The sequence below is a fragment of the Alosa sapidissima genome, chromosome 6 (assembly GCF_018492685.1).
Source record: "Alosa sapidissima isolate fAloSap1 chromosome 6, fAloSap1.pri, whole genome shotgun sequence".
NCBI classification, from domain to species: Eukaryota; Metazoa; Chordata; class Actinopteri; order Clupeiformes; family Clupeidae; genus Alosa; species Alosa sapidissima.
In genome coordinates, this window is record NC_055962.1 from 37,073,700 (window position 1) to 37,096,199 (window position 22,500).

The 22,500-nt window shown below is 45.3% G+C and overlaps 1 protein-coding gene across 2 annotated transcripts in view; it reads right to left on the reverse strand.

The window, feature by feature from the left end:
* Positions 1–2,888: 2,888 nt before the first annotated feature.
* Positions 2,889–22,500, reverse strand: part of snap25a (synaptosome associated protein 25a) — a 28,764-nt gene continuing 9,152 nt past the window's right edge. For both annotated transcript variants that reach the window (XM_042095688.1, XM_042095689.1), the window contains exons 2-8: positions 17,902–18,042; positions 15,083–15,124; positions 12,798–12,846; positions 9,820–9,937; positions 6,117–6,236; positions 4,882–5,026; positions 2,889–4,395 (exon numbers count right to left, since the gene is read on the reverse strand). In XM_042095688.1, the coding sequence (XP_041951622.1) occupies positions 4,327–4,395; positions 4,882–5,026; positions 6,117–6,236; positions 9,820–9,937; positions 12,798–12,846; positions 15,083–15,124; positions 17,902–17,973 (615 nt within the window). In that variant the 5' untranslated portion in view covers positions 17,974–18,042 and the 3' untranslated portion in view covers positions 2,889–4,326. The remainder of the gene's footprint in view (positions 4,396–4,881; positions 5,027–6,116; positions 6,237–9,819; positions 9,938–12,797; positions 12,847–15,082; positions 15,125–17,901; positions 18,043–22,500) is intronic.

A 22,500-nucleotide genomic window follows, 5' to 3' on the forward strand; every position in this document is an offset into this window, starting at 1 on the left:
ATGCTGTCTAGAGGGCATCGTCACCAGACAGCACTCTGTGAAGCAGGCCACATTTAGAGAGTACATTTCCTGTCTGTTTAATTACCACTACCGTCAGCTCCAGCCAAGAGCCTCCTATCACCCAGCCTCCCAGAGAGGAGAGAGAGAGAGAGAGAGAAAGATGGAGGGAGAGAGAATAGAGAGAGAACGAGTGGGTTAGTGAGTGGGAGAGTAAAAAATGAGTCTGGAAAGAAAAACAGAGTGATATAAAATGGCAAGATAAATAGACAAGACTTTTTTACACTCAGACTTTCTCCTTTTGATCATGAAGACAATTTCATATTTAAACACAATGTGGAAACTCTGTGGCAGCATCCACAGCCTCATATAAGCATTGTATCTGTATGGTGCTTATGAAATCTATACAGGACATTGAAGTAGCTTTTAGCAGCAAGTGTTCAGCATCTGTGCTTTGTGTGAGTATTATCTTTAGGATTGGATGTACCATGGGAAATAATAATAACCCTAATTTAACCTTTGGGTGCCCTTAAGACTGTCTAGAGGATTGATTTGTTATAAGCGATATTGTTATCACTCATTATTTAGCATATCATATCATTCCTTGACCACATTTGCTTTACCACAATAGTTGTTTAATGCTTTGGTTGCATAACTAACTTGTTGATCATCATTTTCAGACTGAATCATTTTCAGAAAAAAAAAACAAAAAAAACAGGCTAAATGCATTTGAGAGTACCCACACCCACACACACCAATCTATTGCCCTCATGTTACATTCCCACATAGCCTAGTCACACCTAGTCATCACGCAGTTTCCAGACAGCCCCAACCCCCCCCCCCCCCCAACAGAAAAGAACATCTGAGAGGGGCGACTAATGTCACCCTATGTGACTGGGCCCTCATGAGGATGACAGAGTGTCTGTGAGCTCACCCTGTTATTCATGATGAGGGTACTGGGTGGGCACCACGCAGTCACGCTGGCAGCGCAGCATGCTACTGCCACAGGGCCACCATAGTCACGATGTAGTGATATAAAAAACCTTCGGCCAGTCTCATACTGTACATTTAGATCAGCTCTGATAGGATTGTTCACATTTTGATAATCTTAAAGTATAAGACAAGTGTTTTGTCTAAACGCAGCAAATTGTCTCATGGTGGTGTCTGAGGAAACCTTGGCTGTCTGTCTACTGTTGATGTTTGTCATGTTATATAGCAGTTCCTAATTACTGCTGCCCTGGATACCAAAGCTCGCTCCTAAACTATAAATGCACACAGATAGGCCAGTATGTTTGGAAAAGAGGAGAGAAACAAACATCAGAAGAACAGAGGGCATGAGAGGAAGCAGGATGCTCGAAGCTCTATTTCTCTTTCTCTCTCTGTCTCTCTCACCCTCTTTCTCTCTCTCTCTCTTCTCTCTCTCTCCCTGGCTGGAGCTGATATTTTTATTATGTGATGAATTATAAATATGGCTTGGGCTCAGGCCGGGCTGCTTGCATCATATTGCAGCACTTGTTCTCTCTGATCTGTGTTTTTTTCTCAACCTCTCTTCCACGCGAGCGGCTCGGCTACACTGCTCCCAGTCGCTACCTGGATCCAAACAGGAACTAAAACAAAGGACTGGCTTGTCCTTGATTAAAGTCTCGTTAATTGCCAGATTTATCTTTAAAGTATGCCACTTGAGAAAGTTACAATTCCAGTTAATCATACATTTGACATAAGGTTAATCATAAGGTAATAAAAAAAGCACTTATGCTCCGTAAGATCTTAAGTTATGCTTCAGGGAGTTTTGTTTAAACTATATGGTATAAAAAATAAGCCACAAATGAAATACTAATCTACTAGCATATGATTAGACCTATTCCCTAAAGTCAAAGCAGAGGTTACAGTGAAGGGGTGGAAACTGCTAGCTGTATAGATAAAGACAGTTGGGATGTTTACTAACTTTACGTGAGGTCGGCTGAGGCTGTCGTCACTGGGACATTAGAGCAGACAGCTGGAGACACAACAGCGCGGCTTTGTTTTTGTGCCTAATAAGGTAAAAAGCAGAAGGCTGTCTCTTTGCATAGACCTTTGCTTGGGTGTCTCTTACTCATAACATGAAGCTATCTTAGGCATTTTATCCATGCTCTACACCTGTCGAGAATAACAAAGGATTCTTCTCCACAACAGGATGGACATATTCTAAAGCCATACACATCTTTGATGTGGTTATTACATACTGTTGGCTTTAAAATGGACCTCTAGTGGCGTGCCTCTACGGTGGAAGGTATATTTTCCTGCAGTCTAAACTCTCTGGTTAACATTGATACAATATGCATTAGTGATCTTGAGCATAATGTTACAATGGAACTGTATACACGGTCAGGAGGTTTCCCAGTTGGAAAATGAGACGGATGCATTGCTTTTAGTTCCTAGTATATGAACCTTGAGACTTCAGCTTCTGCTTGTAAACAAATCTACACAGTTCCCGAATTCCATGAGTCAGCCATGTTGGGCCTGCCTAGGAAGTGACTTCACAGTCTGTGTACTATTGAGTGAACTGCACTGATGTATACATATTATGTTACTATATGAGATGTAAACCTACACATCATCTGGGTAATATATACACATAATGGGTAGGGGGAAAAAAACTGTTATTGTGGCTTGCTGTGTAATGCAAGCTTTATCAGTGTTACAAGATATCTAGAATTGGGCAGAGTTGTGGATTGACCTCATTCTCAAATAATATTTAATGCATGGGGGTGTATGGCTAGGATGGGGCAGTGTTACAGAGCGAATGTGCACCCATTTGGTACTATACCCCAAAGGCTAGAATGTGTTTAACACAGCCAGGGCTAAAACCGAAATAGTCAGCCTAATATGACAAAAAGACAACCCACAGCAAGTAGGGGTTTATTACTTTTAATCAATTCAGCTACCTACAAAATGTCAACCACTTTCACAGACTGACAGGATACAGAGGGAGGTTTAATATTACATGCGTCGAAGACATCAATCTCACAGCTTAACCTATGTGTCATCCAGGTAAGGTATGTATTTGTCTTCTTATACCAACTATTCAACATTTCAGCGATTTGGTGTGCATAGCTCTAAGTACAGAAGCAACAAAAACCCTTTGTTTGATTTTTTGTTACAGATTATTATAGATGTATTTTTTACCAATAACAAACCACATGGGGAGAATAAACTAACAGGATACAGTCTTATAAAAGTAAGGTCTCTCAGAAATATGCACCTTTGCTTTACATTGCAAACGTTTATTTATTTTCATTTTTTTCAGAGCATCCAAAACCTATGTTACAGTAAACAGCCAGTCCCCATCCTGCACGTATTCAACATCTTTCATTGAACTGCATATTCATTAAGAAAACAGTTTATTTTTGCGGTACAACCTCAACATTTTATTTCATTTTATTTCAGCTTAACCTTATCCCCCCCAAGATCATTGTGCATTATTTTACAACAATGGTCACAGTCTGTAAAGATAATATTGACAGAAAGAGTGGCACTATTGCAAACTTGCAGGAATATGGAAACGTTCAACTGTGTCCTAATACTGAGCATGCGTTTGTCAATTTTCGCTACTGTCATGTGTTCATTTTTTTCAAGATTTTTTTTTGTTCAAACAAGTTTTTATTTATAAGACTAAAATCTACCATTGCTCATGCAGAAACGCACAATTCACATCACTTGGAATGCAATGTCTATTACGGCTACAGACTCTAGTTGCACATTGTCTAAACAGTAACTGATGTGTGTTGATGAGGATAATGAACCAAAGACAGCAATCGATTTTAAGTGCTTTTTCTGAAGTCATATCGGTAAGTTGATCATCTTTTCCCCTCCTTAATTTGTCATGACAACATCAAAATAAGGATCATGACAGTAGCTTCGTGGAATGACACAGTTTACTAAGACGATACTGATATACTGGAAAAAGAAACAAAACAAAAACGCCTTGTAGAGCATTCCTAATATAGTTTTCATCCAGCAAAGAGTACATATCATATATATGTATATATATACTTGTGATAATATAATATATAGATATATATGATAAAGAGAATAAAAACTTCACAAGTGAGCTAGAGCCATCAAGATAGCACTATATACAACCTTTGGAAAAAATGATACAGAGTATAAGAAATCATTTTTACGAGGACAATCATTGAAAAAGCAGACAGACAACACACAGAACAACATTTACAATGGGGGGAGGTGATATGTGCATGTGTGCAAACCGAGAAGGTTAATACCATGATAAAAGCATGTTTGCGCTTTCCCACAAACTGCGCTGTTGGTAAAAGCCCCGGGTCTGGGAACTTAGCCACTGCCAAGCATCTTTGTGGCGCGCTGGTTGGCTTCATCAATCCGGGTTTTGTTGGAATCAGCCTAAGGGAGAGAAAACAGCAGTATGACGTTACCTGAATCTGAACACTGAACACGCAGCATTTTTTGTTTATGGTATTATCGCTTGTTTTGCTGATCAAGAAGGTCTTAGTTTTGCATGTCTATGCACGAATTTGTAAATATCACTGATTATCAGCCAGTTTCCTGTACATTCCTGGTCTGGGCTAGACAAAAAGCTTTTTTTCAAACAAGATTTAAAGTTTTCTTTTTGTCTAGGACTAGGCTTAATCCATGTATGTGAAACCGGCCCAATATGTTTAATCTACTGGAGCTCCCCTGCCATTGTTGAGTGTGTTTCTTAATTCTTGATTCTAGAACATTCTAGTCAGAAAAATGTTGTCAAGTTGTTTGGAGATTCCATGATGACCTGAGAATATGCTGCCTTGTCCACAAGGAAATCAATGCATAAAAATCACAAGTTAACATCACTTCCGGGATTCCTTGGGTCTGGTGATTAAGTGCCCATACCTTCTCCATGATCCTGTCAATCTGGCGATTCTGGGTGTCAATCTCGTTGCCCATGTCCAGAGCCATGTGACGCAGGTTGCCGATGATGCCGCCCACCTGCTCCAGATTCTCATCCATCTCGTTCTCTCGGGCGTCATCTGTTACCCTGCACATGCACACACACACACACACGCACAGACAGGCTCCATAACCCGGGCGACACGCCAGAGGACACACACAGCAGACATGTAAACAAGTACACACTATGCGCTAATACACAGACACACACACACACACACACACAATCACACTCAATCTATCTCATACACTCACTCTCACACTCTTCACAGACACACACCCTATCTGTCAGCAGACATACGTTCACACATACACACACACACACACACACACACACACACACACAAAGGCATACACACACGAGGGAAGTCAACACATCCTCCCTACACCTCCAAGTTGCCAAGGTGCTGCATTAAGGCAAGACTACGTGCTGATTATGTAAGATCAGCAAGAGAGGTCCCATAGTTTCACTCGTTTCAACTGCTTTGCCTCTTACACCTGTTCGCTCCCAACCCTGTAATGCCCTTCGACCTACAGACAAATCCCCTCTGGACCTCAACTCTCCCACACACACACACACACACACACACACACACACTCACACACACACACACACACACACACACACACACACACACACACACACACACACACACACACACACACACATTTGGATCTTGCTGACCTGGTCCCATGGCACCAGGAACCAGAGCCAGTGTCCAGCTCACCTCACCAGCTGTCTGACTCAGCACGCAGTGAGCCTTTCAACTGCCCCCAGCACAGCCATTCTGCTCCTGGGCACAAACCTTGAGTTGCCCCTCCACCTCTATTACCCTTCATCACCTGAGCAGATTCTACTCCCATCTTCACGAAGAGGACACAGTCTAGACTCTTTTGTTCTATGATTCCTCGTTGGTGGACTGCTTTGCCCAATGCTTGTAGTGATAGTTTTGGGATCGGATTTCTGTAATCTGATTTGTGTAAAAATCTGTATTCTGATTTCCGTAAAAAAAATCTGATTCCTGTAATGTGTTTACCTTGTATATAACGTATTTATTCCTACTAGCAGCCTGCATGTGCTCTTTGTCTCTCGGTCTCTAGCTTCACGTTCGTTCGTCTCGTGTCCTCCCGAGCCCATCCCCATCCCCCACCTGCCCCGAGACAGCCCCTGCCCTCACCTGCGGATGAAGCCTCCGCTGATGGCCATCTGTTCGCGCTCGTCCACCACGCGGGCGGGCTGGCTGTTCACCACGCCGTCTTGGTTGTTGCCCCAGGCCTTGCTTGCTCCGCTCTTCATCCTGTGTGGAGACGCGGGGAGAGAGAGTGAGCGGGCGTGCCGGACCACGGCCGGACGCTTCCGTGCTGGCTCACTCGTTTGTTCTCTCAGTGTTTCCTCTTTTCTTTTTTTTTTTACATTTTATATTACGCCCACACGGAAGCCATTTCTTCATTACAGACAAACACAGACAGTGGGGTAGGGGAAAAAGGATACGACACATCCCGACAAAAACGACAGGAAGCAAACGGTTAGACTAGCAGAGAGAGGCAGACCAGGGATGGGGGAGGTCATTCTCTTATTAACACCTGTTCTTCACATGCTGCCTTCCGCGATGGACACACAACACATGGAGACAAGCCCTGTGCCCTGTCTCACGCTCCTATCCTTGACTGCTGAATGATAACTGTATACTCTCGGACGTGGTCATCCCACTATGGCCAAGTTGTTACTCAGATCGTTTTCATCCTCTCCGTTCTTCTCTTTCTCAACCCTTCCCCTCTATCCCCCCATTCTCTCTCTCATCCCTTTCCTTCTATCCCTCCATTCTCTCTCTCATCCCTTCCCCTCTATCCCTCCATTCTATCTCTCATCCCTTCCTCTCCTTGCTGTGATTCCCCTATGTAATGGAACGATCTCCCACACGTTAACTGGGACATGCGCCGACTGAGACAATGACAGATAACATACAGGACAGGCTTCGGCAGACAGACAACACAGAGCAACAGGACTGCCATACCGGTGAAAGACAAGTAGAAATAAACTGTGAACGAAAAAAAAAAAAAAAAACGGAGAGAACGTCTTATCCCAGAGTGCCCGGTTTGCCCTACCTTGTCTTTACATTTCCAATCTCCATGCAAGAGATTATAGATACGTCTGAGATTTTATTACTAGCATAACCTGGGAAACATAACTTTGAAGATTAACTGTGAAAGCACTATGGAGAAAAATGCTGCATTTTCTCTCTAAGTAGCAGCCATTTTGGTGAGCCTCGTATCTGAAATGGACTCCCTCCCTCCTTGTCAGCTCAGCCGGCTGTTTGTTGTTGATAGTCTCTCGGTGCCGCTGGGCCCTATCTCCTCCTCATGGCCGGTAACAGAGAGACTGCACTCCTTAGGATGCCTGAGGAGGTTTCCACTCTTGATTGGCTGGAAAGACAGGGCAGAATACCAAACAGGCTCCCCAGCTTGGGGAATCAGGTGTGCCGGCGCTAATTTATGTCCCTTCATCTGTCTGCAGAAGGGTCTGCTGGATGGTTGCCCCTCTCCACGCCTTCAGGGAAACTCTAGAGTGCAACTCAGAGAGTTGGTTCTGAAGTCTTCAAAATGGAGGAGGCTTTTTCGTATCATTTTGTCCTATCTTTCAGTCTAAATTGGGCCGACATGCGAAAGAACTGGCATTCCTCCGTTCACCCTCCATGTGCATGGCTAACCTTGAATCCTGGGTAATCATAACTCATGCTTTTGTTATAGGGAGAGAGAGCAGTCTGAGATTTTATTTGAAGCATCGGACTGAGGGAATGTTTCCTTCGATCTTTCTCTCCCCTCCCCCTGGTATCTCTTGGGCATCAACTAGTATAGTGCCAAGCTCATCTGGAGCAAATGTGGCTCTACAGTAAATACACTGGCGGCTAAAAGCTCAGCTGTGACATGCCTATCAGTTGCCCAAGGCGCTTCACCAAATAACAACCCCCTATATTCTCTCATTACATCTCAAGAAAAATCCGCTACGAGCATCTAGATTCGCTTCAGCGTTGCAAATATTGGTTCAAAAATGAAATGTCTCTGGCGCAGTTCTTTTTTTTATTTGCATGCTGTCGAAAGGCCTCATGTCATGCGAATTACATTCGAGTGAAGCGTGATTTGGATCGACAGTGGCATAGAGGCTTTGCTCCACAGCCCGCCGAAAGGAGAGAGGGAAGGAAAGAGCGAGAAAGGAGGAAAAAAAACATCTGAGAGCAAAGTGTCTCATCTATCGGAGTGAAGGTCTATCAAAGCGTCAACTGAACACACACCGATGGTGAGCGCTCCTCTCTTCTCGTGTTCGGAAAAGGAGGGAGAGAGCAGCTCTACTGACGCGTCCTCCGTCACGCAGAGCTAAATCCCGTCAGCGCGTGCGTTCACGCCTCGCTCAGAAGCGCTCTTTCCACTCTGTGCCTGACCCAGTTCTCTGCCATTGCTTGTCACCCTCACCCCACCCCCCCCCTCCCTATGGGGAAGAAACAAGTACACATAACCTTGGTGTTTTGCTGGAGCTACAACACTCTGAGCTAGGGCCTGTAATCCTTTGCCTTTCTCCCCTTCAGCAACAACACACCTTCCCTTTCTCTCGCCGTCTCCTACACTTGTCTGGCATTTCCCAGTCAGTACTCAGGCCTCTCACTGTTAAAGCAATTAGCATGGCATTTTTGAGCCATTCAATTTGATGTTCACAATAGTGCAGGAAAAAATGCTACCTTCTTGCTTTACTGTGGGATAATTGTTGCATCTGTCTGGGTCTGTGTGTCCACAGTTCACATTTGAAAACACCATTTAGCAGTTAGTACCATTAAGGCAAAATTTAAAGGGTTCATAATTATCATGAATATTAGTAGCACTTGTTAGCATCATTAGCACTGAGTTGCATTAGCATGCATGGGCATTCACGGACATGCTGTCTGGTCATTCCAGTACGTGCCACTGATGGATGTGGTTGCAGAGTTGCTAATGAAAAAGGTCAGTTGGTTACATCCGCTAGCACTGCTAAAAGGCTAGAATAGGTGACCAGCGTAATGTTGGCATGCAAATGAGGAAAAGGGCTACGATAGCTAGGCTAGCTTGGTTAGTAGACCCCTGGTGGAGGGGCATGAGGGTGGGGAGATGCATTGGAGAGGTTGTGTTGGTAGCCCTGGTTTGTGTGCAGAGGAGCTCAGGCCGTAGACTGAGCACTACCTTGACATCAGGTTGGAGTTTTCTTTGAAGTAACTCCACTACAGTGGCTGGCCTTATTACGTTATGAAGTGGATCCAAAGCAGCAGGGTCTGCACCCGGAGAAAGGCCTTATCTGGCCAATCCAAATTTGGAAGAGCCTTTTGCTACGGAGCAGAGCACTTTGCTGAGGCAGCAGAGCTGCATGCTGGGAATTTGCCATTTTACTACCTCCCAGGCTGCTCCGCAGCATGAATAGGCAGAGGGTGAATCGTGCTAAAGCACTGCCTGGGGCTGTTGGGTTCGGGGCAGTTTGGCAGCTGTCCCATACATAATATGTGGCCACCATAATGGGAATAACATGCCTGAGACCAGGCCTTGTGAAACTACTACTGTGGGGGCATTAAATGCCTTTTAATGTATGTTTGTTTGTGTGTGTGTGTGTGTGTGTGTGTGTGTGTGTGTGCGCGTGTGTGTGTGTCTGTGTGTGTGTGCGTGTAATGTGAGCATGCCTCATGCTCAGTCTTCTCTGAGGGCAGGCCACAGTGCAGATTATAGGAACGGGGAGGCTGGATGCAAGGCTTGGGACTCGAGTTTCAGCTGGCATGGACTATAACTAGTCGCCGCTACAAAGCTACCACGTCTATAATCACTATTATTTTTAATAGCAGGCAGGCAGGCAGGCAGGCAAGCACCTACTTGTTACACGGACAGGAGCAAAGACCACAGAATTTTCCTAGATCGTTCAAATTCTTTTCTGCATCCTTCATGTCCTTATTGATTTGGTCCATTCCCTCTTCGATGCGCTCCAGTTGCTCTGATTAAACACAAGTCATTTATCCCCCACAGAACGAAGCACATGAGAACAGAAGAAGGGAAAAGAAAAGAGAAAGAAAGAGAGGACACAGAAGAGAGGACACAGAAGAGAGGACAAAGAAGAGAGGACAAAGAACTTCAGACACTCACTTTGACAAAAGGAAAAAAAAAACGAACAAAAACCCAAAAAAGAAAATGGACGCCACCACATACGCAGAAGAACCTTCCAGCAACGTTTTCAGTACCTACTTGTTACACGGGCATATGAATAGGCCACAGCATTTCCCTAAATCTTTTAAATTTTTCTCGGCCTCCTTCATGTCTTGGTTGATATGGTTCATGCCATCTTCGACACGATCGAGTTGTTCTGGTCAGGACAAAGGGATGACAGCAGTGGAATGAGTATCGTACTGGGCGTGAGATTAATGAAAGCTGCTTTTGTGGACTAAGTGTGGTGGCTATCTCTGAACGCAGAACACACGCTCAACTGTGAGCTTTTATGTGGTCAGTTTGAAGGACAGCGCCAGAGTATATTAAGCAAACTTAACGTAATTTAAAGAATATGAGTAAAGTACCTCCATAAATATACTCAGGTTGTATACATTTAATTCTGTATTTTATATAGGCAATTAGCATAGGCTCCAATGCCTCACTATATATTTAGTCTATACCCCAAATATTCCTCTCTTGCTGTAATAAAATTAATTAACACTTGAATGCTGAGTTTTATGAGAGAAATTAGCATCATATTCTTCATAAAGTCTCTCCCTCTTTACTCTGTCAAATGAAAGTAAAATCCATTTAAAGGGTGCATTTAAAAGAAGACAATGAAATCTCAAAAGGCTCTCCAACACGGGGGATTTGGAATACAAAGAATATGACTAATTAAAGAAAAAGGAGTCAAAAGGTCTGAAACATCATTGCAGGTCTTGCCAGGACTGTCTGTGGTCTATTATGGCCACCACAGAAGAGGAAGCCCGTGGCGCCGCACACCTTTAATTTCACATCTAGGTTGAATTAAAAAGGAAGCTTAGATCTGTCAGCATAGAGGCGTAGTGTGTGGACGACCACTGGTTGGTAATGTTGCTCGGTGCACACACAGCCTGTGTTGGGGAGGGGGAGGGCTTCTATTTGGCATCTGTGTGTCCAAGGGAAGGAAATGAATGTGGCAAGCATGGCTAGGTTTGGTGATTGTCAGCGATGCAGTTGTGGGGTAGGGGACTGCCTATTTTTGTAGCAAGGACAAGACATGTGTTCTAGAGGGGTTTATGGGGGACAGCAGGGACGAGAGGAGGTGCAGGTGCAGGTGCAGGTCGAGGTTAAAGTGATAGTTGGCTAACTCAGCCGCTAACCTTTGTGCAATCCCGGAGTGTTGCACCACTAAGCTCATTATCTCATTCAGCATTTAGCATTGCTAACTCACTCAGCAGACACTTCTCTGAAACTAGTCCCTAAACACTGGTGTGAACTTAATCAGAGCGTTAGCCTCTTTGCGATACCGTCTGAAAATCTCTATTTTTTGAGTACACAAAAGGCAAGCATTCGGTGGCGGACGCTAACGCAAGTTTACACAGACCATTGTTTGCCATTCCGTGTCAATGGCTTGGCCTAGCTTCTCCTCTTTGCAGGTCAGAGTTGTGTACTAAAGCGCATTCCATCATGGCTGACGTGCAGGCAGGAGGGGTCAGGGAGTGCGGCCTGCTTATACGGCTGGGGTCTCGTTTAAATAGGCTTTAGCAGCCATGCCTGGAGGTCTGAGTGGATGGGTGGAGATTTGAGCTCTCTCTCACCCCCACTGCAGACGATGCCAGCGAGAGAGGCTAATTATCAGCTTTGGTTGGAGGGGATGGGGGTTCCCAGTACAAGGCCAGTCAAAATAGCCAACCAAGGCTAATATTCTGTTTATATTACGCTTCTTCCATTTCTGTAATGCTGAAGACATGGATCTGACAGTCACATTGTTAAACCTAATAGGTGAGAAGACGGCGCTTTATTAAACGTAAAATGCACAAAATGTCACCTGGTGCATGAAGTTCAACATGGTAATGAGATGATTAGGGATAATAATATGCTATTGTATTTGACCAGGGATTATACAAAAATGTGTTAGTTTCATGAGGAAGTGTGGATTTTGTCATTACCAGCTAAATCGATCGTTTTGGTTTGGCATTTCGCCCACTGAGGAGAACTGTTGCTCTAGTTTACCATTCGGCATGGTATTCGTAGGTAACAGTGGATGGCAGTCATATAGAGCCGCAAATATGAACCAAACGGTCTAACCCAAATCGCCCAAGCCTCCTAAGGTTTCTTACTCTATGAATTGACTGATGTGGTAAATGCTGTCCTAGGATACATTGTTCCGAGGCCAAATATTCTTAGTTTAGTGGGAAAAACAACAGAAAAGAGCATAGAAGCAGAACAGTTATAAATGGCTGTTTGGTTGTGAATCCAAGATGTTATTGAAAAGGAGGAAAATGAATAAGACAGTTTTTCATGAAGAGAAGGGATTAAATAAAGAACAACATGCATCATGAAATCTGGTGTGAAATATTTAAATAGACCAGTATTGAATTGTACACTATCTTTCATAGATATATGTCCTTCATATCAAATTATTTGAAATCCTACATAAAAATTGCATCATTCATGCTTAAAGAGTTTAATGATCAATAGTTCAGAGTTTAATACATACTTTTAGACTTGAAACACTGTCACTGTCTATGCTAGAAAAAATACATGAAGGTTAGATTATTCTAGAAGGTTAGATTATTCTAGAAGGTTAGATTATTCTAGAAGTCTAAAGTGATTACTGATTCAGATGCGTGTTCCCTTCCTGTTGCCCCAGCTGTGTCCAGACTTACCTCCCTGCTCGTCCAGCATAACCAAAGTCCTGATTCCTGCATCTTTACTCTACTCAGCAAGAACCACCGCAAGGACACACACAAGGCAAGGCCGGAGTGGGAGAGGGGAGAGAGAAAGAAAGAAAGAAAGAAAGAGAGAGAGAGAGAATGTGTGTGAGATCAGTGAGGAGCTGGGCGGAGTCAAGTGAGAGGAAAATAGGTTTATCGTCATAGAGACGATGTGGATCACGATTCTGAAGACATGAATCAACCTGATTTGTTTGCTATAATATGGCTACCATGTTCTGAATAAATGACATGATGCCTGTACATGATTTGGGGTAATCCTTAGACAAGTATACCATCGCCAACAAACAACCTATATTGACCTTTAACCTGAAAAAAAATCAATCACCTACCCAAGGGGTTAATACTGTTCTATTGACAGAGTATTGACAGATCTGTATGAGTATATTTCAGTGAGCAACTGAAATACCTATGGAAATCTAAATATTAACCTAATGTATTATAATAAACACTACTATAATAAAGTAATTTAATTTAGTTCATAAAAAAAATGTTTTTAATCCACCACAAATACTCCCACATAAAATGCAGGCATATTTCTTACATTTTTGTAACAATGTCTGGAAAAACCCTCAAAGATAGAATCACAAATTGACTATCCAAGTTAGATTGCTATGAATGAGTGTATTGCCATTACACAGAACAGCCAAGTTAGATTGCTATGAATGAGTGTATTGCCATTACACAGAACAGCCAATGACCATAAACACGGTCACCAAGTCTCCTCCATTTCCACGACACAGGAAGCCACACAGTCACAATGGAGCGACTAAATAAATAAAGAACCGCGTCCACATAATTAGCCTGGAGCAATAACCCTGCTGGGCTGTCCTCGTTTTTTCCGGGGGCAGTTAAGAACTATCTCTCAGACGAGGCACCTGGCGTGCTGGACTGAGAGAGTAAATCAGCATGGCTGCCGCTGCTTCAGCAATTCTGCTGCGCGCCAATGGAAAGCGCCGATCGACATTTTGCAGCAATCAGGAGACGGAACTGTGTATAAATTACTCTGAGATTAGACAGCAGCCAACTGACCCCCTGCCCCCACCCCCTCAACTGCCCCCACCTCCCACTGTCTATGCAGGAAGCCCCCGAAGTGGCCCTAAATGTGTCCCTGGAGGGTCCGCCGTGACCAGCAGTGTCTCCACTCAGCAGTTTGGGCCCTGGCGTGGGCCTGGTACCTGGCCCCGGTGTAAATAATGCATGTGGTAACATCAATTTAGCCCCTTTGCCTTGTGCAATGCCGCAGGCTGATAGCTTTGGGGGGTGGGTGTGTGAGTGTGTATAAGTGGAACTGGGGAGTGGGCTATTCCTCATTGCTTCTGTCATCACCCCTTCCCTGCACCCCTACCACCCAAAATCCACCATCCCATCCAGTACTGCGTAGGTTTTGCACTTTACCCGTTTAATGCGGACGGAGCTGCTTTTTTCTTTTTCTGGCGCGCTGGCTGGTGACTAATCGGTGACTAACTCGGCTGACTAAAGTGGCTATTTCCCCCCGTCCAGCACGCCTCTGCGGCCGCTCAGGCCTCTACGCCCTGCAGCTCGCCTCCTGTTCCATCCCCAGCGCGCGTCTCTGTCCCGCGGCCAACTGTCTGATTGTCACCTGCGAGGCGCGTTATCGGCCTCCTCATCTGCCTCTAATGCTCGTCGGGAGGAGCCTGGCTGGCAGATACCACCGACTGATTATCAATACGACCTTGAGATATGCTGCAGAGGCTTGTCGTCAGAGCCTGGCTGTCTCACTGCCCACACACACACACACACACACACACACACACACACACACACACACTGTCTCTGGTCTACTGATTAAGCAGGCTGGATGCACTTGCGGCATTCTTTTTCAATCCAGCTATAAACTTTCAATCTCAATGTGGATCACAGCTCATTTGGATGACAGAGTCAGGGAAGAGTATTGACTGATACAAAAGCAATGCCAAGGCTTACTGGAATTTAAGATTCACACCGTCAATAAACTAAATCAGGAGAATCAAAACCCTCATTTGTTATCAGACACTGAATCATGACTTCTGGAAATTAAGCTGTTTAAATTCTTTAAAATATCAAACTACACAAGAATAACATATTTTTGTCTCTGCTAGATGTTAAATTATTGCTATGTTTTTGGATCAAAAAGAATGAATGGATATATCCAAATATGGTTTCAGCTGTAATTGCATGGGCTCTAGAGAAATCAAGGTGAATTTGATGTTTCTTACCTCTTCCACCAGCTGCAGCATACGACGAGTACTCTCCAGTGACTGTCAGGAGGAAAGAAAGGAAAACATTATGTGCTGAAACAAGCAAAAAAATACGACAATAAAAAAAAAGCACCATCTATGTGAGATGGAAATCCATAATGCCGCTGTACCAGAGAGAGAAATCAATGGAAAACCAATCAATGCCTCCAGCACCATCATCAATTTCTACAAAACGCTATGTTTTGGTTGCAACGCTTCTGCAATGATGGTGACAGTCCTGTAAATGTTTTTCTTTTTATGGGATGACCATTAATTCTGTGCCTGGCCTAATTTTTTGCAGAATACCATTGCCTCAGAAACAAATGCTGAATTATTCATCTTTATAGAATCTACTCATGTCTTGTCAAAATGAGATGAAGAACAGAGTACAGAAGTGGTAGCGAAGAAAGCTCAATTGAAATTTGGTCTATAGTGTTATAGGTCTAGCATGCAATATGACTGACACAGTGGCTATTGATTATTAGACAGAGAATATGAACTGCTCTGCTGATTTTCCATATGTGGTGGCTGAATGGCCGATATTGATTAAATATGCAGATGTTACAAATTTCATTGACCACTTGGTGAGAATAAGTTCTAAACATGGTGCAACACAAGCCCTCGATAACATTATTATCTTGTTGTTGTTACAGATATGCTTTATTGTGTTCGTGTCTATCTATGTTACCTCAGTTACATTTTATAAAACCTAGTAAATCATTCTGCTTCACTACTTTGAAGGAGCAGGCGTTTCTTTTTTTCCCAGCAGCACCTTGAACAGGACGGCTCTATTTTTAGCTGTGCGTGTGTGTCAGGCGAATGTTCCTATTTCTTTTATTATTTCATTGAAGCTCTAAATAGCCTGCATCAGGCGAGTGGGCATGGGGCGCAGGCTGACGGAGACGGAGACGGAGCTATGAGAGAGCTGAAGCGTCTCATCATGCCTGTCTGCGCTCACAGCGCTGGAGACCGCACCAGACCAGCCTCCGTCCATGTCCCTTGGGGTCAGTTGGGGAGAGGGAGTGGACAGCTGAAGTGGACAGGGCATTCTGGGGAACTAACATGGGCTAAGTCAGCCACCCCCCCCAATTTAGTGTTGTAGTGTCCACAGCCCGGCAACCATCCGTTTAGACAGCAGAGGACTCAAAATGGCTGCCCCCCTCTGAAAAAAAGCTACAAAATGGACCTACTGTCGGTTCCACTCTTCAACTTAAATCCCTCACTTCTCTTTGGTTTACGTTTCTGTTTCCAGTATTGTTTATGTCACAAGCCCTTAAAGTATTTGCCAGATGAGGAGAAGCAAAGGGCTCCATGGTATTCTGCCAGGACTCTCCCTCATCGGAGCCCAGCGCGTGGATCATTTCAAACTGGACCATGAGTAATGCCTTTATTCTGCGTTTGCGTCCTGGGCTCAGCTGTGAGCCCGCATCCTGAATAGATGAGTGGGAGGTGGTGCAGTGGCAGCATGGGGGTGGGGGTGGGGGTGGGGGGGTTTGGGCGCTACAGCAGTCAACAGCGCCTCAGCGCTCCAGGGCAATGCTCCGCTCCATTCCGCTCACAGCTCACAGCTCACACTCATCACTCTCTCTCTCTCTCTCTCCCTCTCTCTCTCCCTCTCTCCCTCTCTCTCTCTCTCTCTCACTCTCTCTCTCTCTCTTCTCCTCTCTCTCCCTCTCTCTCTCTCTCTCTCTTCCTCTCTCTCCTCTCTCTCTCTCTCTCTCCTCTCTCTCTCTCTCTCTCTCTCTCTCTCTTCCTCTCATTCCTCGTGTTAATTCTCTATTTCTCTGACTTTCCTCTTTTCTTTTCTTCTTTCTCTCTAACTCCTCCCTCTCAGTCCTCTGCTCACTCAGTGAATGCTGCAGCGTTATGTAAGCACTGAGTGCAGGTGGACCCTCCCACCATCTCTCTCCCTCTCTCCCTCTCTCTCTCTCTTTCTCTCTCTCTCTCTCTCTCTCTCTCTCTCCCTTTACCCCCTCTCCCACCATCTCTCTCTCTCTCTCTCTCTATCTCTCTCTATTTCTCTCCCTTTACCCCCCCTCTCTCTATCTCTCTCTCTCCCAATTCTCTTCCTCTCTCACTTTACCTCTCTCTCTCTCTCTCTCTCTCTCTCTTCGCACACACACATATTGTACATCCTCAAGAACACACGCACACAAATGACCTACATCAAACTACAGTACATCACAGGCCTCTACACAGACCCAATACTGTACACACACACACACACACACACACACACACACACACACACACACACACACACACACACACACACACACACTGTGCCCTGAGAGAAAGCGTTAGTGTGGCTGTGAGGACGCGGTGAGCATGGGCAGGGTGTGTGAATCAGCCTGCCCCCGCTGCAGAGGGAGGGAGAGGAGCACTGCTGGAGGGGAATGGACTAGTCTAAAGGCCCTGACAGCTCTCACACTCATATGAGTTGGAAAGGGATGTGCAAAGTCACATTAAGTGATGAGGGGACTAAACACTAGAAGGTAGTCATGCAGGGAGAAACCACCACTGGGACATTATACCTGGAGAGCTGACACAAACTAATTGCATTGAGGAGTGGAACAACTGCATTACAATGTGGGGTCTATTTGAAAGGACTTAATTAATCATTGAGACAATAACATCATTGGTTAAAAATGTGTTTGTGCATAGCCTGCTTGTGTCCATGTGTGTGTGTGTGAGTGTGTGTGTGTGTGTTTGTGTGTGTGTGTCTATGTTCATATGTGTTTGTGTGTGTGTGTGTGCGTGTACATGTCCATGTGTGTGTGTGTGTGTGTGTTGCTCACCTCGTCTGCCAGCTGGTCGGCACGCTGTTGCATGTCGGACAGCTCATTGCGCATGTCAGCGTCTTCTGCCATGGCTGCTGTTGTAGGGTGGAGCTGATCTCCAAGTGGGAGCAGTGGGTCTTACTGGGAGTCCAGGGAAGCCTGAGAGAGAGAGAAAGAGAGAGGGAAGAGAGAGAGAAAGAGAGAGGGAAGAGAGGGGGGAAGAGAGAGAGAAGAAATGGAAAGATTGAAGAGGAGGTGGAAGAAAAGAAAGAGCAAGACAGCAGAAGAAGAGAGAGTAAAGAGGTTGAAGAAGTGAGATGGAGAGAGAGAAAGAGAGAGAGAGAGCAGAGGGGAGGAGAAAGAGAGAGGGAAAAAAGCTGTTAGACGGCATGAAATGGCCATTTGTTTCTGCGCTGTGGCGGCGTTATATGGCCGTCGCAGGGACTCTGCGGCACAGAGTGTGTGTGCCGCGTGCCGCACAACAGGGTGCCCCAGCAGCTGGACCACTGGGGGGCAAACTAACACAGTGGAGGGAGGGGGGGGGCAAACTAACACAGTGGAGGGAGGGAGGGGGGGGGGTGGATTAGTCACGGCAAACTGCATCAATTTCTCTTCTGAATGAGGGCGAAATGAGAAAACCAAATGCACACAACGCGTTAGACGTGTGACGGCTGAAGGACACTGATGTCACAGACGGAGAGAGTGGAGGGGGGCACATGGCACATGCGCGGACATGGAGTCGTTTGTCTCAGAGCCGACCTGAGAGAGTGTCAAACTCTCATGGACAAGCTGTCAGGATCCTGCCTATGATCTTCTACTGTTACTGACGGATGCACCTGTTATATAAATGACCATCACGCTGGCTTGTGAAGTGACTACAGTCGTGCAAATACTGTCCTGCTCTGTTAATAGGGTTACTTTAGTATTACAGCCTCCAAAAATAGAGACAATAAAGATAGAATAATCATACCTTTATTCTTATTTGTTCTATTTTATTTTGTGCAGTTGTGGTAGATATATTTTAGTTCTGCAAGTGATTAACATTATCTTGACAGCTCATCTGATAAGAATTCATCCCGGAAGGTCTTGTTGTACTGTCTGCTCTGACACCCACTTCATTCGCATGCACTGCAGGACAAACATCCCATTCCTTCTCTTTGCATAAATGAAGTTAGCTTGACAGCTGTCGGGGTATCTCTGGGCTGTTAAAGGCACAGATCGCTTAACTAGGTTTTAAATCACACATGCTCCCACAAAAACAACATGACATGTCAGCTGAGAAACAAGGCACCATCTCGCAATCGTCCTCAAATCGTTCGATTTGCAAGCCTTCGCCTTCTGTTTAAAAACATGTCTAGAAGCAGATGGTTGTAAGAATCACGGCCTGAGATTCCGACAGAGTTGTGTACCCTGAGAATTACCAAATCCTGTTATACCATCAAAGCACCTTGTCAAACACTGATGTTATGGGCCCCTCTCTGATTTAAAACACAAATCGGATGTGTAATAAAACGAGCTGGGATGCAAATGCGACGTCCGTTAATTATGCAACCTCGGATTCGCGCAATTAGTTCCAACATGGCGGCTCTGACCTTTTTCCTGCGCGTCGGAAAATGCAGGACGGTGTCAGCAGGAGCCCCCGAGGCCCCTCCATCACGGCCGGCCGTCCGCCGCCCAAACGAGTGTCAACTGCTCCCTTAGTGAAGGATCAGGGAGCACCAACACAAGATTAGGCACGGACGCCGCCTGCGAAAGATCAATCGCCTCATCCACCGTCGACGCGGCGCAAATGAATCCCAGTCAACAAAGAGGGTGGTGGGTAGCGGGGTGTTGGGACTCTGTGGACATGGGGCATATTTGCTCTTTTTCGCAGTGCAGCTGTAGTGTGCAGGCCAGTGCACACTACAGCTGCATATTAATCAACACAGCAATTATGGAGGGAAGATGAATGAGTGGCCATGCTGCTAGATCTTCCTCATTTCACTGTTTGTCCTTTCATAATGAAGCTTCCTGTTATGAGGTCCAGACCATTTCTGCTACCATAGGCAAAGAGCTATCTTGGAGAGATGAATTCATTTCCCCTGCTGGACTTTACTACACCCAGATAACAGCTGTGTCTGGAGCAGGTCTGGATTTGGACCCAGTTGTGTTCCTGTTAGCAACAGCTAGCATACTGTACACGCAGCGAAGCGAAATGCTCTTCTGTCCCACAGATCCATCCATTTCTGGCTACTGCAGTGATTCTCTGGTACCCAGCGTTGAGGAGGAGGGCAGAGTGAGGGGCAGGGAATCCACTGCTATGGACTGTGTGAGTTTCGCTAATTGACATGCCCACTCCTCCTCCCAATTCTCCATGTCATGCACTCCTCTCATCATTCTTCCTCCTTCCCTGTCCCTCTCTCTCTCTTTCTCTCTCTCTCTCTCTCTCTCTCTCTCTCTGTATGGACACATTCCCTCTCTTTCATCTTGACCTGCATGGTAATCACTGCAAACTGAGCAGAAGGGAGGCAGAAAGGTACATGTAGGACATTTTTACCCCCTTCATTGGGGAACACCAGGACACGGAAGTGTGTTCAGCTGTTCAGCACTTTGATCAACCAACACAACCTGATCCTCAACCAACACAACCTGATCCTCAACCAACACAGCCTGATCCTCAACCAACACAGCCTGATTCTCAACCAACACAGCCTGATCCTCAACCAACACAGCCTGATCCTCAACCAACTGATGCTCATACAAGATCCTCCATCTGTCCTCATACTAGAAGATCCTCCAATCCTCCATCCATCCATGATTATTTAGCCTATTTAAAAATGATCCCAACATTCCCATGTCAATGTACCATAGTGAACAATACATTCTGTATCTCTATCAAAGACATCAGCAGCCGCCCAGTTCATCCTGCTGAGCGTGACAGCTGTAGATCAGGTCGCATGTCATAGCTGAGGAAGAGCTCAACATGTAATATGGGCTGATGACATCACCTGAGGCCCCTGGGAAACCTGTGGACCCTGTCTGTGGCAACACATCCTTAGGCCATGACACACACACACACACGCATGAATAGGCACACAGACACATGGGCATATACCCACACACATGCACATGGCAAAATCAGACCAAGCATGATCAGAATATACTGTAAATTGCGGCTGCGGTTCCTGAGAGTAATGGCTGCGGTATGCAGCGTCTCCTCATTGCTATCCCAGGGCTGCTGTTCAGCAGACTGCGTGCTGTATTCACTCGGGCACAGGCATCAAACGAGCTCCCTCAGCCATATGCACATCCAGAGCAGACTCTAATCAAATGGAGAACGAGCCGTTGGAATTCACCTTCACTGTGTAATGAAAAACAGCACTCATAAATGTGTCATTTTCCCCCTGCGTCATTAAGCTGCCAGCGCGGCTACTGCTTGCTGCTCCTGCGTCTGCATTTGCTGGGGGAAGGAAAATAAAATGTGTTTGCTTTAGCCGCAGCCACTGTGGAGGTGCTAATGAAAAACATGGAGACCCCCCCCCCCCCTCCATTTTCCAGCGTGGTCGTCATTTCTCATGCCTTGTCCAATAGCTGTGAAGGGGGCTGTAAAATCCCATCCCGCAACCCCCCCCCCCCCCCATCTCCCTTGAGCTGCTCAGGGCTACCTCGTCCCCCTCCCCGGACAGGACGAGACAAGCACGGCCGGCTTAGCACTCTGTATGTACCGGATGCACACGAATTCACCAAGTGCCTCTCTCACTAACACTGGTCAAGATAGGGAAGGCAGGGGGAGACAAAAACAGAGAAAACAGGCAGGACAGGAAGCTTAGGGGCAGAAAAACAGAGAAAACAGGCAGGAGAGGAAGCTTAGGGGCAGAGAACCAGAGAACCAGAGAACCAGCTTGAGACAGATAATGCTTAAGAGAAAGAAAGACAGACATGTGCATAAAGGACAAATAAACACATATATCTCCTTCATGTTTATAATATATATATATATATATATATAATATATATATATAACGTTCATGTTTAACTTAACCATTCAAACGTTCACACATTTACAGAGGACTTACAACATTCTTACGTAAGCCTTGGGAGAATAAATAGGCCAAAAAAATCAACTCTAAGATTACCAGATATTTCCACTTTGCTTTAATTAGATGGTGAGTGTGTGAATATGACACAGCTGATCTGATATCCATGTCAACTGTGGAGTGGAGATAATGGATCGCCTGAAATAGAGAGCAGACAGCCAGGCGGAGAGAGCACGCATGTTTCACTGTGTGCGCTGCTCTTCCTCCACCCAATCCCTTTTCTCGTCCTGTGTGCGCTCGGCACAGGGACCTAACAGAATGCAGTGTCCCGTTGCATCGCCTGTTAGAACAGGCCTTTGTGTGGCGCACAATATAGCGCAGTCCGTCTTGGCTGCCATTTTGTTATCTCACTTTCGTCTCTCGCTTTCATTCCCTCACTCTTTCTCTCTCTCTCTTGCTCTCTCTCTTTCTCTCTCTGTCTCTCTCTCTCGCTTTCATTCCCTCACTCTTTCTCTCTCTCTCTTGCTCTCTCTCTTTCTCTCTCTCTCTCTTTCTCTCTCTTGCTCTCTCTCTTTCTCTCTCTTTCTCTCTCTTGCTCTCT